Here is a 19490-nt window from a genome sequence, read left to right on the forward strand (position 1 = left end):
CTGCTTACAGTGGAATTCAATGAGATAATAATAAGCTATGCGTTTGTTTTCCTAGAGGAGGGTTAAACAAAAGAGCCAAACAAGGAGAGGGGGGATGTAACTTGTTTCTCCTGTGCCTTTATTAAAGTAACCAGTAGGGCTGAGGGTCTGCCTGGCACTGTGAGAGGCACTCAGCAAAGCGACCTTCTTGTCTCTTCAGCCGTTCTGATTTGCTTTAGACGCGGTTCCAAGGGAAGAACCAGTTTTTCAGCTAGATCTTTGAAGTGCATTTGAGGCAGCTGTTAGTGTGAAGGTATGAATTTTTAAAGAAAAAACTAGCTGCTTTTCCTAGCTTGTGGGTGTTTCTTGGGATTGAATCACGTCTCCTTCAAACTGCGCACCAGCAGGATCTGCTAGGCTCAGAATGCAAATATGTAGGCAAAGGTTCTCAATAAAAGGGAGCAAAAAAAAAAAAAAAAATCGGGTTGAATAGGATGCCAGATGACATTTTTTTTCTTTATCCTTTTCTTAAGGATTAATAGTCCCTTACCTCTTAACCTCACTTGTTCTTCAAAGGTCTTTGCATATCCACATGAAGGCCAAAAGCTGCTGTCAGGTATCTGGGGATAGAGGGATCACCAAGATCCCTGTAACACTTGCCTAAAAATGTCGCTAAAGAGATGCGATGACATCCTGAAGCCCTTGTTCTAGCAATGCGGCAGTTCTGAAGTGGGCAAGGGTAACTGCCGCCCACAGGATTATCACCGTGACCTGCAGCATATCAGCATCCTGCTGGTCTGAGACTGCCAACCCTCCCTCTGGCTCTCTGTCTAATGCTCTTTCCACCAGAGCAATTTTGGAGCAAATCACAAAGGACTGAGTTTCCCTGCTGTTTGTCTTATTAAGCGTGGGTGTCTGTTATGAAAATAGGCAGCGTGGCATAGTAGTGGAACCCACTATTTTCAGGATGAATGGTGGCAGTGGCAGCCTTCAACAGAGTGGGTATTTCATAAAGTGACCAGTTAGGAATGTCATTGTAGTCTGTGTTAATGCCATCCAGGCTGCCCCTGAGTTGCAAGCCACTTGCAAAAACAGAAGTCTCTCTCTCCTCTGGAGATTATATATACATATATATTTTTTTCCTTTCTTTCCATTTTCTTTCCAGAGTTACAGATAATACGGCAGCAGTACAGGAGCTCAGGCATTTGCATCGGTAAAATTCAGTTCAATAGAAATTACAGGTATTCAGCTTTGAGTAAGTTACTTAACCTCTGGATCTCAGTTTCCCTCCCTGTATAAGGTGAGTAGTGCCTTGCAGGCTTACTGCATTGTTGCAATGAGGCCTTAAATCCTTGCTCATGATTTTAAGGGCAGAAGGACCAAAGGGACATGCTATTAATAGTTTAGTACCCATCAAACTTAAAGACAAACTCAGAGGGTCCATTAGCTCCTGTGTGATGTGTGGCCAATTCGGAAGGAATTCATTTTGCTGCAAAGTGTCTCATAAGAAAATCCATATTCACCAGTGCAGATGACAAAGATGACAAGGACTCCCACTTGAATAAACTGTAGTCAGCCTCCTCTGAGCCCTCTTCTTGACTAGGCCCATCTTGGGCTTCCATGCTTGTCCTTATAGCATCCAGTTTTAGCAAGAATCCTGCTAAGCCAGTTTAGAGAGAATCCTTCTAGGGATCTCTAGAGATTCTCTTTAGAGAGAATCTATTGAAGATATCTGATATCCTCAATAACAGATCAAATTTCTCATCCTCCTACCATCTCTGAGCTGGTCACCTGGTCTGCATTCAGCAAGAATCTCCCTACCTTTAATGTCTTTTAGTAATTTTGCATCCGCTGCCACCCTCCTTATCTGCTTCTTAGTTATAAATCCTACTTAGCTTTGCCATTGTATTTGGAGTTGAACTTGATCTGTCTCTCCTTATGCAATGATCTTGACACCTAGCCCAGTAGTCCTGAATAAAGTCCTCCTTACCATCTTCACAAGTGTCAGAATAATTTTTTCTTTAACACAGATCAAAGCCTAAATATCGTGGTTTTCCAAAGAAGCTGATGCTCAATAGGTGTTTAATATGTGCCAAGATGCTGTTTGCTCTAAATGCCAAAATCTATTCCTCACAACATCCCAGTGAGTCAGTACTATTATTATTATCCTTAATTTACAGATTAAAGGGGTTCCTCCAGAGGTTAATTTACTTGCCCAAACACTCAGAGCTGGAGCTAGCTAGTGGAACGAATACTCTAATCCAGGAGTTCTGGCCCCAGGGTTCATATTCTTAAACACAATACCAAACTGCCCCCCAAGGACTAAAACTTAGGTTGGGAAGTCGACTCTGTCAGTGTTCTTAGAACAAAGTTCTCAAATTTAGCTGCCCTCACAAGTCCAGGGTAAGTACTATCAACTAGGAAAGCAAGGCCTGTGGGGAATACACCACCTGGAAGGTCCATGCTCCTCAAGGTGACCAGTCCTCATTGTCACCACCTAGTGGTTGCTGTCTAGAAATGCATACCTTCTGAGTTTTTAAAGACTAGCGAAAAGAGAAATCTGACTTTTTTAAAAAAGATTTTATTTATTCATGAGAGACACAGAGAGAGAGGCAGAGACATAGGCAGAGGGAGAAGCAGATTCCCTGCAAGGAGCCCGATGTGGGACTCCATCCCAGGACCCCGGGATCATAACCTGAGCCAAAAGCAGACACTCAACCACTGAGCCACCCAGGTGCCTCAAGAAATCTTTTATGTCTTTTATGAAAGATCTCTTCAATGGGGGGGGGGGGGGGGGGGGAGGGAAGGGAAGGAGAGAGGGGAAAAGAGACCGGAGGTGGGAAGAAAGGGAAGAAAAGGGGAAACCATGCAGTATATACACCCTGCCTCCTGCCCTTGTACCATGTGCATTTGCGTTCTCTCGCTCTCTCACACACACACATACACACCTGCAGCAGAGATTCATTCAGCCGCAGGCTACCTGTTTGTAATTTCATTTTTAGAGGTTATTAAATCTTACCTTAATGGACTCAGCTTGGTTTAAAAGATATGTACTCCTCACTCTAAGCCACCAAGTAATTACACTTTTAAAATGTCCTATTTGTCTAACCTATTAGAGACTATAGATTTCTGCTTTTGGTTGGAAAGGGGAGATGGTTTTTTTCTGGGTGCATGAAGATGCTGTGACAATTACTTTAGCAGACATGTTTGAGAGAAGTGTTGATGTCTTATCTCCCCATGAATCAAGAGATTTCGAATTACAGGTATTAGCCGAGCAATCTGGTATTTCTTTTTGATTCTTAAGTTGATGAATAGTTTTATACCTCTATTAATAAATAAACAAAACACCCTTTCACAGTTAAGCTAGTATCAGCAGCTAGCTATCTGTAAAAAATGGAAGTTAATGTAGTGAATTCTGAGAGTTTTTCTGAAATCCATCATGTTTTTCTGAGTCTTCGAACTTCAGTTGCTGAACCTTGAGCTGTTTATATTTCAGTTATCTTTGGCAAACCAGGTTTCTTTGCTCCCGCTATATAACATAGGCGATGTTCTGTCCTTCTGGCTTTATGAAACCTTCCAGCTTTTGTAGCAGATGTCCACTGGACTTGTTTTTAATTGTCTAACATGGAATTACAGATAAAGTTTCATAAATAAGATACAACCATTTTCTTTCAAAAATAGCACTCTTTTTTTAAATTACGTTTTGATTAATACATCATGGGTTGAAATTTCCTATTATTTTGAAGTTTGGCAGGGCTTTAATAATGGCCATTTTGGAGGGAAATGGGATCAATTAACACCTTTTTATGCACAAGACTTGGCACTGTCTCCTGTGGAGTGAACAGAAAAGAATCAATAAGCTTGTCTTCTTCCCTCCTGGAACTTGAAGTACCTTTGGAGAAATACAACATTTATACAAGTACAACGGTACAAAAACAGTGCATAAGAAGGACCCAGATAACTATAGCTGTATGATTTTAAAAGGAGACTTTATGACTTGAAAGCATCAGAGGCCTTCAGAAAGAAAATGAGATTTAAGTGGAGCCTTGAAGAACAGGTAGGCTTTCTAAGGAGGATAGCAGAGAGTGGGAGGAAAGGCACAATAAAGGCAGGTGAGAAGAGGAGAGAAGGTAAGAGGGGGTTGGGGCCCAGCCACTGCAACAGAAATCTCCAATAAGGAAGACATGGAAAGGATTTGAGTGAGCAGAGAGTAGTCAAGACAGACCAAGGATGGGAAAATATTCAACCCATCAATATGAGTGATGAAGTTACTTGTAAGAGCTGGTTTGGAGGAGAAAATAAGCTGAATATACATTAAAATTCAGATATACTTTTCAGAATCTAGTCTTTTCCCACCTTTCAGTCTCTCCATGTCTCATTTTCTGTCTTCAACTCATCACACTCCCTCCATTAAGACGTAACATGTCTCATTCTAAGTATCTTTAGAAAAAAAAAGATAAATAAATAAATATCTTTAGAATTTATGTAATCACATACAACCATGTCTGCACACACACCCACAGGGCGTGATTTAGGTCAGTGTGTGTTTTCGTGTAGTGTTTGAGGTCATTGTTTTACAAAAAATGAAAATGTATATATTCTTTTCCTTACCTTGCTTTTCTCTCTCAGCCATACCTTGGGGAAATCCCTCCCAAGTGAACACTTACAGCCCAATTAGCTGGTTCTTTTAATGGTTGCATAACACTCCACAGTACAGATATATTTTGTTATCTGTTCCCGTATTCCTCCTATTCATGGAGATCAGTTGGCTTCGTTTTTTTGCTCCTACAAATAGTACCTCAATAAGCATACTGGTATCTCTATCTAGATATGCTGGTATTTTATTTCTGTTGATAGAGTTGGGGTCGCCGGGTCAAGGACATGTGTGTTTTTCCTTTTAAAAACTAAACTGCTGGGCAGCCTGGGTGGCTCAGCAGTTTAGCGCTGCCTACAGCCCAGGGTGTGATCCCAGAGACCTGGGATTGAGGCCCACGTCGGGCTCCCTGCATGGAGCCTGCTTCTCCCTCTGCCTGTGTCTCTGCCGCGTGCTCTCTCTCTCTCTCTCTCTCTCTCTCTGTGTCTCTCATGAATAAATAAATAAAATCTAAAAACAAAACAAAACAAAACAAAACACTAAACTGCTTCCTAAAGAAAACTGTAAGAGTACACAGTTTGCACCTACAATTAATGAAAAAACTGCCTTTCAGTAGGTCTCCCCAGGTCATAATGCTTTTTTTTTCTTTTTTAAGATTTTGCAAGTGCTATTGACGTAAAATCTCAGTTACTTTACTTGCACTTCTTTGACTAAAAATGAATTTGATCTTCTTTCCACGAGCTTGTTGGGTTTCCTATAAGTTGCATTTTTGTGTTCTGTGTCCATTTTTCCAATGAACTTTGTCTCCCTATAAATTTATTTTTTTGGGAGAGAAAGAGAGAGAGAGAGAGCCCATGCAACAAGCAGGGGCGGGGGAAGGGACAGAGGGAGACTGAGAGAATCTTAAGCAGGCTCCACACTAGGTGTGAGCCCACATGGGGTTCAGTCTCATGACCTGGAGATCATGACCTGAGTTAAAATCAAGACACAGATGCTTAACTAACTGAGCCACCCAGGTGCCTCAACTCCTATAAACTTTTAAGATCTTCTGCCATAGGGGCAGCCCAGGTGGCTCAGCAGTTTAGCGCTGCCTTCAACCCAGAGCCTGATCCTGGAGATCCAGGATCGAGTCCCACATCAGGCTCCCTACATGGAGCCTGCTTCTCCCTCTGCCTGTGTCTCTGCCTCTCTCTCTCTGATAGATAAATAAATAAAATCTTAAAAAAAAAAAAAAAGATCTGCTATAGTATAGATACTTTTACCTGTTCCCTACAGTTTTAAACATTTGTTTTTCAAATCTGTTGTATTTTTATAGTATCTTTGGCTATACAAAACTTTTGGGTTTTATTTGATCACTTATATTTAGTTTTTCTTATAGTTTCTGTATTTTCTCCCTTGCCAAAAGAAGCCTATTCTTTCTGCCCCTGGATTATATTTATGTTTCCTAGGTTTTCTTACAGGATTTTTATTTATTTATTTATTTTATATTTTAACCTTTAATCCATCTAAATCCATCTAGGATTTATTTTTGGAGTTGGTGTAAGATAAAGATCTAATTTTCTTCCAGATGTATTAACAGTTTGCCAGCCCCATATATTAAGTAATCCATCATTTTGCCCCTAAATTGAAATGCCTCCCTTGTCATATATTAAACCTTCATTTATATCTGGATCTATTTTTAGATATTCTATTTCACATATTTGTTTAGGCCTATTTCAACTTACTGATTTGATTATAGTAGCTTTATAGGATTTTCTGATATCTGGTAAATCAGACTACACAAATGACTTTTGGGTACTTATCATCTGCTCAGGTAAAATACATTTAAAACGTATTTACTAGACAGCAGTGGGATGCAAGCAGAGGCTACTATACCAAAATAATACTTGTATAATTAAACTATTTTCTTCAAAATCTTTCTTCCCAAGATCTATTTTTATAGCAACAGATGTAGGAGAAAAAGGTTTAATGTGCTTATAAGGTTTTTTTTTAAGATTTTATTTATTTATCCATTTATTTATTTGAGAGACAGAGAGCAAAAGAGAGCCCAAGGGGGAAGGGCCCCAGGAGAGAGAGAAGCAGGCTCCTCACTGAGCAGGGAGCCCAATGTGGGGCTGGATCTCGGGATCGTGGGGTCACGACCTGAGCTGAAGGCAGATGCTTAATTAACTGAGCCACCCAGGCGCCCTGCTCATAAGATCTACAAATGACAGTGACAGTTTGGTGTATTTTCAGTCCTTAAATGCTGTAGTGTATTAATGATACCGTCTCCTTTATTCGCAGATTGACCCTTCAGAAAGGTCATCATCCCTGACTGAGTCTTCACACTGAGCTAAGACTGCTTCCCTGAGGGAGCACTGCACCAGAGAGCTCCGAGATTTTTCTGAAGAAAAATTCCATGGGGACTGTACCTGACCCTTTGAGATCGGCTAAAACTTCCTTGATCACAGCTTCTGGAAAAGAGGAGGATCTAGAAGTGCAGCCTGCCTCACCTCGGGCTCCACCAGCCCTCCTGTGTAAGAACACCAATGGCCTCTCTGGGCCTCCTGAAGAGCCAGTCCTCAGCCCCAGGGCAGCTGCTGAGGCCCTGATGCAGGCCTGTGAGCATGAGACCACCCAGCCGGACATGTCTTCTCCTGGTATCTTCAATGAGGTGGAAAAAGTGTCTTCCGCGTGCAACTCTCCTGGCCATACCCAGCTGCCAGGAAGCTGCGAGCCCACAGCGCCAGCCCCGTGTTCTACAGCAGGAAAGGATCTAGACGAAGCATTGACCATGCCAGCCAGTCAGCATGCCTACCAGGCCATCCCAGGTGCCCAGCTCAAGGCCAGCCCCTCATCAGGACCTGAAGATACACTGCTGAAAACACTGAGAACTTCCTCAGAAGGAGAGCAAGCTGAAACGTCAAGCTGTCCGGCGGGCAGCACCCGGGGCAACAGCGAAGCTCAAGTGCCCTGTGATTCTCCTTCTCCAGAAACAATCCAGGAAACGGTACAAACTGCAAATATGGCAGCCAGGGCGTTCATTCACACCTCCTCTCCCGTAGGCGGACCTGAAGGGGAAAGGCCAGGAGCTATGTGTGACCCCCGGACAAGGTCCTGTGAACCTCCAGCAAGAGAAGATGGATGCTCTGGGAACAAACAGCCCCCTGCCACCACCTCGGACAGCCAGAGTGTGACTCCCGTGACAACTCAACTATCCCACCTCACTAGTCAAGGCTCCACGTTTCCTCCGGACCTGGGAAAGGTGCCACTGCCAGCGCAGCACCAGGTGTTACGGTTCAAAGAAGCGAGTACAATGACCAACCAAGCTGCAGGTGAGGTCAGGGAAGTTCCCAGCAGGGCTCAGCAAGACGCCGAGGTGCAGGCGGTGGCAAGTGTCGAGAGCAGGTCCGTGTCCACCAGCCCCAGCATCCTCACAGCATTCTTAAAGGAAATGCCCGTTCCTGAGCGTTTGGAACCACAGGAGCAGCTTCGTGTCGTCTGCCATGGGGGTGGCAGTGGGAGCCGCACCGTGGAGGTGTCTGACGACCTCCTGGGCCCCCAGGAGCCAGGTCAGTGTCCAGGCATCACACCGGAGGCGCACGGCCAGGCGCCTACTGCCGTTTCCACGGCTTTCCAAGGAGAAGGTAACTCGGTGAGGCTACCGGGGGAGGTCCTTACCGTGTCACCGACCGCGGCGGCAGCGGGCGATGCTCAGAGTACGTGTAAGGAAGCGGGGAGGTCAGCAGGAATGACCCCAAGCAGGGAGGCGCCCACCTCCAAACGGCTCTCGAGTGTGAAGTCTGGCTCCCCAAAAGCCAGCGCCAGCGACCAGATTTCTGTCAGCGCAGGAAGTCACACGGCGACAGGCCACCGACTGGGGGGCTCTGAATCCGAGCCGGCCGAGCTGGCGGTGAACAGCGCGGATGGCCACAGAACAGACGCACACCGCCAGCTCCGGGCGTCCGGCGGCCCTGCCAGGGCCGAGAGCTGGGGCGCCGCGGGGGACGGGCAGCGCGCCTCTCCTCAGGCAGGAAAGCGGCCGGCGCGTCGGGGCACCGAGAGCCTGGACGGCGGGGCCCGGGCGGACGCCGAGACGCTGCTGCTCACCCCGAAGTCTCGGGAAGGTGGAGGCCCCGCGCCCGCCGCCGGTGCTACGCCGTCCCCCGTGAGGCGCAGCCAGGAGGCGGCGTCGGAAGAAAGCCGAGCGCCCAAGGCGGCCGCCAGCCTGAGCCTGCCGTGTGACGCCGCCGTGGGCGACTCCAGTCCGGGTTCCGGCAAGAGGACCCCTTCTCGCTTGGCCAAAGCCAGCCCGCGCCGCGCCAGCCGCGTCAGCGAGTTCCTCAGGGAGCAAAAGCTCAACGTGACGGCGGCCGCCGCGCAGGTGGGGCTCACCCCGGGAGAGAAGAAGAAGCAGCTCGGCCCCGACTCCAAGCTGCAGCTGAAGCAGTCCAAGCGCGTCAGGGACGTGGTGTGGGATGAGCAGGGCATGACCTGGGAAGTGTACGGGGCCTCCCTGGACCCGGAGTCCCTGGGAATCGCCATCCAGAACCACCTGCAGAGACAGATCAGGGAACACGAGAAATTAATCAAGGCGCAAAGCAGCCAGGCCCGGAGATCCATTTCCTCAGATACTTCTTCAAATAAGAAGCTCAAAGGCAGGCAGCACAGCGTGTTGCAGTCGGTGCTGCAGACCTTCCGCCGCCCCAACTGCTGCGTCCGCCCGGCCCCCTCCTCCGTGCTGGACTGAGGCGAGCGCGTCCGGCCTTGTCGGCGGCCGCGGCACTCCCGGGGGTCTCGGGGGCCCAGGCTTACCTGGGTTTCTCTTTCGCTTTCTTTTCCCGAGAGACCAGGAAGAGGAAGCGAGTATTAACGACCGGAAGTTGCGCTTAAGGACTGTTGGGTCCTTCGATTGGGGGCTCCGTAAATAGAAATAGTTCAAGTCGACAGAAAGAACGGGAGAAAAGGAGGAAGCTTCAATGAAGGTTAACGACCGTAATTAAGAGGAGATCATATTCACTGGGTTTATTATTATTATTATTATTATTAATTATTATTATGTTGCTTCTGGAACTAGCATTATTGTTCCACGTAGGTCGTTCCGTATGACTGCCTCAATTTATCACCCTGTGGTATTGCCAATCAAATCCCCGCTTAATATTAAAAATAGCAAAACCACTACTAGCGAAAACACTGTTAGGTCGTTCTAGTCGTATTGCAATGAGAATGCTATGACCACACAAAATTTAAACAGATGATAAGAACTATAGTTAAAATGTGAAAACAGATTTGACTCACTCTTAGGGCAGGTGACATTAAGTAAAAGCATTTAAATGCATAAAATACCAAACATGAATTAATATTTGTAAACATCAGCAGGCCATTGTTTCTGTAAACCTTGTTACACCGTTATCAAATATTAAGAAAGTTCTGTTAGGAAAGTTAACCAAGCTATTGAATATGAATAATGCCCACATAAAACATGAATTTATGTAGACGGATTTCCCTGCACTAGAAGGGAGGAACAACACTATGCTTCTGACTAAATTCGTATTTCTTTACTCTGGAGAAAGTGCAGAAGTGGAAACAGTGATCTCCCTACAGTGCAACTGAATTCTTAGAAGGAGTCATCGAATTATTAATAATACTAAAGTTTGTGTTGTACAGGTGTTCTCCAAAAACATTCAACTGAGAGTGTTAAGATTTTGGTAAGGAATTATAAATAGCCAGTCTACCAAACACCCTCTTTGCTGTGTTGAAGAAAAAGAAGTAACAAAAGCAATATATTTAATTTTGATTCCTGTAAATGAGATAGTTTATATTTTTCTTTTGACTTGCTTGTCCAGTAGCTTCCGATAGAAAATGTAGTCAGCACCAAATAGAGCAGAAGCTTCCTCAGTTTTTGTATGTACACTAATATCATCTAATTGCTTAAGTTTCTAATCTGTAGTAAAAAGGTAGCCTGTGCAGACTTACTGACTTTAAGAGAAATACCATCATATCTCATACTTCAAACCCAATAAAAGAGGCCTTTACTAAAACATGGTTTGAGCTTCGGGTGGGCTATAGTTTTTGAGAACATAGACACCTGTTTGAGCTCAGCACTCACCTGTCTCCGGAAAAGGAGTGTGTCCTTCGTACCCGTGAGTGTATTGCAGGGCACTGAGCTGGGATGATGAGCATTGGTTTGAGATTTGGGGGGAGTCTGGAAGATGGAAATGAGATAGGACACTAGAAAAGCGTCCCCTCGCTAGATTCATTGTAGGGAGATCACTGTTTCCACTTTGCATTTAGAAAATCAGATTGTTAAACATGGTGGGTGGGGTGCTCGCTGTTTGCCTTCTCTGAGATTGTTCTCCTTGATGAGCCAGAAAAGGGTGTCTGGCTATTATTCTCTCTCTCTCTCTCTCTCTCTCTCTCTCTCTGGAGACTCATAAATGTCATTTGTGCATTAAGTTGACAATTTCCGTTTTGGCTTTTTTTTTTTTTTTTGTTGAATTCTCTTTTGCAGATTCTGAACATATAGGGGGAAATCATACCTAAACTTTAATACCAGATGCTAAACAAGGCACAGCCTAAATTAGTATATAGCCACTGGTTTCTTTCAAAGCAATTGGACTATATATGAAGACCTCATAAATAGACTCCAGTCATAGTACTCTCAGAGCCTGAGAATGGTAAAATTGCAGTTGTTATACTTGGAATTTGTAATGAATTTTGTAATGAGGTGCGTTTTTCTGTTTCTTACCAATTGGCCTCTATTAAGAATACTACCTGAAGGGATCCCTGGGTGGCGCAGCGGTTTGGCGCCTGCCTTTGGCCCAGGGCACGATCCTGGAGACCCGGGATCGAATCCCACGTCGGGCTCCCGGTGCATGGAGCCTGCTTCTCCCTCTGCCTGTGTCTCTGCCTCATTCTCTCTCTCTCTCTGTGACTATCACAAATAAATAAAAAAAAAAAAAATTAAAAAAAAAGAATACTACCTGAAGTAGAAATTGCCATGAAATTAGCAATCAAATTACTATTAATGGTTAGAAATTTTGTCTAAAATTCTCTTTTGGCCTTGAATACCCATTCGTAGGAGTGTTCATGTAGCTTTTGTTGGAGATGTCTTTGCCAGGATGTAATCTCACTCCTACCCTTGCCTCACTGCCTGACTCCCTCACACATTGGCACACACGCTGTGTATACACAGAGAACACCCTGTGTACACAGTAGCAGCTGGCAACAGTATCCGCTCCAGATGGGTGGGCCCCAGGTAATCCTCTGCTGTGAAGTTACTGGAATAGGCTGTTACTACATTAAAAGAGGGGAAGAAAGAATAATTTAGCATCTGGTAATAATATTTATCTTCATGAGTCTGGAGTAACCACGTGAATGATAAAGAGCTAAAGTTAAATTACAAATTTGTAGCTATAAATTTGTAAGTTATAAAATTCATAAATTATAAGTAGTTCAAGTTAAAAATGAAGCAGAGGCCTAAGAGAGTTGCCTGTCATTTGTTGCACATTAAATAAACAAATTAAGAAAATTACATTGAATTACTTAAAACTAAATTTAGTGCTGTGGTTGTGCCCTTCAATGTAAGACTTCATGTTTGATGAAGGAACTTTAACTCATTTTCTTTGGTACTGGAACTGGCCTTTCCTTCTTAATCTTTAATTGTTTTGTACTTCATCTTTACTCCTACCACACTCCAGAAATTGTCAGAAAATAGTACAAAACCTTTCTTGTTTGGTTGTTTATTGAATCTTAAAGAAGGGACAGCTTTTCAGAACAGGTATGAAATAGATCTTCAAACAGATAAAGAAAGAGCCCATTAAAGACCAGCCATGCATTTGCTTTATGATACCCTAAGTACTCCCACCATAAAACCTTGATTTGAAATTTTCCTTCCTCCCCCACCATTTCTTTTTTTAAGATTTTATTTATTTACTCATGGGAGACAGAGAGGCAGAGACATAGGCAGAGGGAGAAGCAGGCTCCCTGTGGGGAGCCCGATGTGGGACTCAATCCCAGGACCCCGGGATCATGACCTGAGCCAAAGGCAGAGATGCTCAACCACTGAGCCACTCAGGCGTCCCTCCTTCCCTTCAATCTGTGACACAGCATTGACATTCAATACATGATTCATGACTCCTGAGGTTCATTCAACACATAAAAGTGGGCGGCAGACTCTTTGAACTTGTTTGGCAATTCCTTAGCTACCCTGCATGACAGATACCAGGTTGAAAGTTGGTTTTGTCCTTAATTTCTTTTAGATGTTTTGTTCCTTTTAAATGCTGTTTAGTCATTGAAATATATGGAGGAAATATTTTATTGAGTAAATACACATAAAATGTTTCTTAACCCAGTAGTGTGAGAGAGATGAATTAGAACACAGTGTCGGAAGATAATGAGACATTTAAAATGTTCAGATGCTATACAGCTTACTAAGTGAATACTAGAATTTAAATATTGATTTTTCTATTTTAATGACCACAAGAAAAATGTCATTGCTTCAGCTGTCATATGTTTATCTTCAGTGCTTTCCTAATTATCTCTTTCTAGATTTTTGGCTTTGATGCCACAGACCAACTGCTTTACATACAGTAAAATTCTTATTTACATTTGTGTTTTGGACCAAAGGCATAAGTCAAAGGCATTAGATCAAAGAAACCTTTTTGTTTGCATCCAAAATGAAGTATTTATAAAATATATTGGTATGTTTTCCTACCTTGACAAGTTCAGCTATATTGAATATAGTTTGATTTTTGATGATTCCTTAATCTTTAGAATTGTCTGATAATTGTTATTTTGGATACCAGTATTCTTCATGCTATAGCTTACATATCAAATTTTAAATAGACTGAAGTAAATAAGCATGTATAACATATACCCTAGAGGTTGAATTTTAGAACCAAATCCTCAATAGGAGCTTGCCATTTTAAAGTAGAAAACAGAAGAAGAAAATGACTTTTGGTTGCATCCCAGAGTATTGTGGTTTTATTGTTCCTAGCTTATTCTAATATTATTCCTCTCATTTCTGGGAGTTCCTATCATTCTGGGAGTACTTATATATACCACATGAAGAATATAATATAATGTGACTTTAAAATTTGTTTACAGAGGATATATATGAGTATGCTGTTAATGTAAATTGTTTGGCCTTTGCTGTATCTGCTGTTACTGTTTTGCTGCCAAAATGTGAGAAAATATCTTCTATTCTTCCTACATATTGTGCAAGTGTTAAAAAAATTTGTTCATTTCTAGTACCATATAATTCACTACATCCCCTGTCTACTTTTAAGAATCATTATAAAGAAAAACAATACCTTAGGGTAAGGTTTGCATATATGTATATGTGTTTTTACTGAAAACTGGGCCCTTGTAGCCTTGTGTAGGCCTCTACCTGTCTGATTTACTCGTTGTCTACAATGCTGCCATGGAGATGACGCTGTTTACTCTCTCCTGCTTTGTCCTAAATGGTATTTGAGAAATGAGGCCTGTGAATTTCCCTTTGTGATAATAACGTGGTGAACTCAGCAGTATCTTGGATAAATGAGCTGACCATCTTGTCCCCGCCCCTGTTTTGTCTACACAGTGAATCAGAAGGCTTATCCATGTCTGCTTCAGTGTTTGCTATTTTATATTGATATCTGAGCATTTTGTTTTCTGTTAGCGATGTTCTTTGATGCCGTGTGTGGCCCTTTTGGTTGAATCTCTCCAAATGTGGGTCAGCTGCTGCCACCTGGCAAGTAACAGGTGATATGCTAAATCTCCTGTCCATTCTTGTAACAATATCCTTCTTCATGAAATTCTGCAACTGGCTGAGTAATTATAAGTGTCATCTGTGCAGACACATGGGCTTAAGGAGGTCTACAAAATTTTAGACATTTTTGCAAAAGGGGAAAAATAGTCTTGTAAATACTGAAACATTTCCATGAACTTTATCCTACTCTTAGGGGAAAAATAATCTCCTTGGCTACAGAAATCAGATAAACTTGATTTGCAATGACCAAGGACAATAATGAAGATGGATTGAGGTGGAAAAATTCTGTCTCACAAGTAATCAGTGACATCTGTCAGAGGTCATTACAGCTACTTTTAACTGTGAACACTCACCAGCTAAACTACTCACTTGCCACAACCAAATAACCTCTCTCAAAGTAGATCCAATACATCTGTATATATATATATGTAGATAGAAACGAGAAAAAATCCTGAAAAATTACTGTTGACTATTAGTTAAATCAAGGTGATGATAATTATAAAGAACATTTAAATAACCGTGGGCCTTGGTGAAATGACCGTGGAGGCCAGAATGGTGCAACAAGATGTTATTCACAAGTTTGGTTTTTTGTTTTTTTTTTTTTAAGACCCAGATATCTCAGATACTCATCATGAGAATAAAGACTGTTGAAAATGAAATTAAAGCCAAGCAATAATGTGCCCAAAAGAGGCAGTTATACCAGCAAGTGCATCTGTATGGGTAAACCATTATATAATATGGTTTGCTCCATGAAGACTGTAACCCACAGGATAAAATAAGCAAAGGCAAATTTTTCTAGATAGAAAAACTTGTTTAGGCGTTCTATAAAGAGGTATAGCATTGGTGAGTGTTGTTAGGGATATGGTTGACATCTCTGTCTTAATTATAGCCAAGACAAAAAAAAAGGAGTCAAAAAGTCTTGCTAGCTTAGAATTCAAGATGGCTACAACCAGAAACTTTGTTGAAATGGAGGGGTTACAGTAATTACTCTTCCCGGACACTTGCATGTGGAAAAGCAATTCAGTTAACTCTGCCTAGAGGATTACCAGCCTTAGCTATGAAAAATGGGTTCCAAATATAAAATAACTAAAACATGAGTACTCATTTCAAAAGGGGCCTCAAATCATGCCTTACAGAAAATTATATTCCAGATGGGTGTTTCTAAACACTGATCCTTCATCGAGTCCTTTTTCAGTTCAAGTTCAGAATCGGCTGCAAAACGGTAGGAATAAGTCACATACTTTACACTTCAAAAAAGATACTGATAATCAACCAGCATGGTGATAATTATGATGAGAAATACCCTAGTGATTTGTGTTTAGGAGTAATAATTGGGAGAGAAATGCTAGCTTCTTTCCTAATGTCTTATGATGTGGAGATGTCACCCATTTATTTGCAGGGCAAAAATTATAGCTTGCTTTTTGACATTGCGGCTAGCATTACTCTTTGTTTAGAAAATTAAATTGTCTATTCTTTAACAAAACTTTTAAGCAGATAAACAACTTTTTCTGATTCATATCATTGCTTTAATATGTGAAGACTATGTATAGAGCAATCTGTTAAATAGGTAGAAGGGGCTAACCCATGTTTATCAGACTCTCTTAATGATTTGAGATTTTTTAGCATTTATTTTAGGCCACACCTTTGAGTAAATTTTTTTTCATGTTTTCCATCACATCTTAAAACAATGTCAGTAAATCAGAAGATTGCAGGATTAGAGTCACGCTCCTCAATCCCTAGAGGAGAGACTAATTTTTGTTTAAGGACATCTGGAGATAGCTTTTCCTGAGGCTGAGAAAGGTTAACAGGGCCTGAAGCTCAAGAAAGAAATATAAAATAATAATTACTAAATTTCTAGATGTATTTATCTCTGCTGTACTAATGTGTGAACAATATGTTGTGCATAATACTGTAGCTGGTTGTGGTATGTCAATACATTTTGTAAGTGTGTACAGTCTGTGAGTGGTTAGTTTTCTATTTTTATGTGTAGAAAAAAAATAACATGCTGTGTCCCATTTCAAAACCAAGTTCCGTCATCAGGTAGGCACATGTACAAAATGAATAAAGCTAACAGAAGTGTGCATATGTATTCAGTAACACAATTTGTCCTTTTAATTTTTGAAAGTCAGAAAGGGCTGGGTTTTTTTGTTTTTGTTTTTGTTTTTTTTAGTCATCTATGAGAGTAGATAACTAATTATCACAAAGGCTGGATACATTGGCAGTACATTGGCATCTTACTAAATATGCCAGGTTAATTAACCATGCCATTAGTCACAGGTAAGGTCAGTTCTTTGACCACCAGGATGATTTACATTCCTCACACATCCTCTCCATGTTAAGTGTGTGACTAGGATGTACATACTATGGGTGTGATTGTGTACATACCTTGTATGAATTATCTAAATCCTCAGAGTTGTAGGAAAGCAGGAAGAAGAAACAGGTGTTCAAAAGCCTCAAAAGGGCTAATCAATGAGTATTTTCATTTTCTACACATAAAAATGTATACATGGCATAACTGTAAATAGCTTACTCACGTATATATATACACACTCACAAATGCATTTTATTCATGTTAATATTTAAATAAGTCACAAATTAAAACAACTAACTGAAAACTGCATCTTTCCATGACTGTTCTGTTTCACATACATTGATATTGAATCAAATGCTCCCCATTAAATGATGTTATTCTCCTTGGTAGCAGATTTGGTGCTTAGGAAAGCCCAGCCTCACTATGAAAATCTAGTTAGTGTCTTACTCAGGCATAGACTGGTACCTGAGCAGCTTCAAAGGTTTCATGCTGTTGTTTAAGCACCTAATTTTATATCTGGTAATGACAAACACTGGGGAAAATCAATTATGTTTTGTAGGCTTCACTTGTACATTTATTAGTGTATTTATTTGCACGGGCTGATAAAAGCTCTACTTTTTTTAAGAGATGTATCTCTAGATTTCAAAATAGTGTATAATCAAAGTGGAAAATGATTGTAGGCATTCTCTTGAGATGGGCAAAACAGTGTTTAGCAACACCAAAGAAGTCAAAGAGTAAATTAAAAAAAAAAATTAACAACTGATTTTGGTAGGATAATGGGATATGAGTATTCGGGAGCTCCTTAAAATGGGCCCATGTAATTACTATTATTGATAACAAGGTAATGCTGTGTGGATAACTAGATAACAAGATGAAAGACATTAGCCAGCAAATGTTGACACTGGACAACATTTATCAATTTAACCCAATTCCAATCATTGAACTGATGTTGCTTGAGGTTCTCTCATGTTTTATTAGTGATCAGAAAGGCTGATCTGGTTCCTAAAATCTACTATAATTTGACCCTGGCTCCCTGACACTACAAAGTATATTGGCTAAGTATCAGGTTGAAGATATAAATGGAAATGCGAGAGTGTCCATTAATAGAGAATTTGGTGTGGCAAAGTGCAAATATAACCACTTGTCAGTAAAAAGTTAATAATATTTAATACATATTTATGTTTTAGAGAATGAATGTGCCATCTTTATGTCTTAGATAAAAATAAAAGGTTAACCAATCATAAGAACACTACAATTATAACTATAGCTGGCTGTGTTTATTTAATAAAAACATAATTGTTTCTAAGAGCAGGATACCTGGAATTATGATGTTTGTCAATATTTACTTAAGTTGCTTAAAAGATAAGTTCACGTAATTACTTTGGAAGATGTTTATTAATTTAAATGCCAGCCAGAAAAACTATAGCTGTCAATGTGAAAATCATTTATTTATGTGTGTAAATGCTCAGCTGAGAAAGACCAAAAGTGTAATGTTAAATCTCTGAAGAAACAGTAATATTCAAAATGATTCTATTTATGAATGTACCAATATTAGAATCTAAATGTCTTTTCATGATGTCTATATATGAAAGTCATAAAATGGTTTATTCAAGAAAGCCGCATCCTCCAGAAATTGACCTACCAATTTTTTCATTTTCTAGAAAAAAGATGGAATGTTACAATTTATATTAGATCAAGATTTTGGAATTATATACAGTTCCACTCTCATTTTTGGACTTTATTTTTTAATGAAGGAAGGAAGGAAATTCAATGGATGACTTATTTTACCCTCAAAAAATTTTAAGTATGATTTTTTGCATTTCGTTTTCCATAATAAACCTTATATAGATTAAAATTTACTGACTTTGGGGTTTTTTATTGTTGTTGCCACTGCTGTTGAAAATATTCTTTTAGCTTTAGATGTTTAGAATAATTGATTTTCAACGTGACACACTTCTGCTAAAAATCTGCGGTGGAACTGAAAGTATTTAACAATGAAAGGCTTTTTTTTTCTTTAATTAAAATAGAATCAACAAACACATGCAAGTCATCAGAATCTGATTTTTTCCTGCTGTTGACATAGCACACATGTGAGTGTGTGTGTATAGATACTTTTGTAGGTGAAAGTGATGAGAGCTCGACATTGATGGAAATACAAGAGTGGGTGGGGGTACAGAGCACATCTGCACTTTTGGCAGCATGGAACACCTATATCCAAGCTGATATTATTTCACATCTAGGCTTAGCGGCCTCTTGCCCAGAGCCACCCAGGTATGTGCTGTGTAGGTGCAGCCCGTCTGCTTATTCCTGGGTAATTAGGTTAGGGTCCTGAAGTCCAAGTTCCTAGAAGAAGATAGCCCAGCCATGTCCTCCAATCTAGCTTAATCATTATAAAACTAAGTAATCTCTCTGTGCCTCCTTGGATCTGTCTTCATCAAGGAACTGTAGAGAGGAAGAGGTGTAGGATTTATGAACTCCAACTCTCAGAAAATGCTTTAGTGAATTTTCTATGAACTTTAAACAATGATTGTTTCAAAACCTCCAACTACTCTGTGCGTATAAATACGCACTATTTGGGCCTAAAATAGAGCTGCCATTATCTAACTCTCATATACATAGACATTCATTCTTGGCAAAATTAAACCTCTTGCATTTCCAAAGATGTAAATAGCGCTGTGGGAAAGTTAGACCACACAAAGGTCCTCCGGGGGGCCCCAGAGTTTGTCTTATGCCTGTAGTTGTTTCTGTCCTACCGACCGGGTGTTTTGTCTCATTAGATGCCATTTCCAGCCAAATGTTCTCACCCATCCACATCTTTAATGCTGAGTAGTGAACACAAGAGCAGCCTTCTTAGCATAATCTGGCTTCGTTGGACT

The 19490-nt window shown here is 41.0% G+C and overlaps 1 protein-coding gene and 1 long non-coding RNA gene across 5 annotated transcripts in view; one reads left to right on the forward strand and one right to left on the reverse strand.

Moving 5' to 3' along the window:
• GPRIN3 (GPRIN family member 3) overlaps window positions 1-18473 on the forward strand; it is a 70157-nt gene extending 51684 nt beyond the window's left edge. For all 4 annotated transcript variants that reach the window (XM_038582149.1, XM_038582147.1, XM_038582148.1 and 1 more), the window contains exon 2: window positions 6857-18473. In XM_038582149.1, coding sequence (XP_038438077.1) covers window positions 6972-9302 — 2331 coding nt within the window. In that variant the 5' untranslated portion in view covers window positions 6857-6971 and the 3' untranslated portion in view covers window positions 9303-18473. The remainder of the gene's footprint in view (window positions 1-6856) is intronic.
• On the reverse strand, window positions 2776-11006 carry LOC119867184. Its single transcript, XR_005382865.1, has 3 exons — window positions 9368-11006; window positions 6985-9107; window positions 2776-4419 (listed from the first exon to the last, which is right to left on the reverse strand). It is a non-coding gene; the product is annotated as an uncharacterized LOC119867184 (long non-coding RNA).
• Window positions 18474-19490: the final 1017 nt, after the last annotated feature.

This window comes from Canis lupus, chromosome 32 (assembly GCF_011100685.1).
Source record: "Canis lupus familiaris isolate Mischka breed German Shepherd chromosome 32, alternate assembly UU_Cfam_GSD_1.0, whole genome shotgun sequence".
NCBI classification, from domain to species: Eukaryota; Metazoa; Chordata; class Mammalia; order Carnivora; family Canidae; genus Canis; species Canis lupus.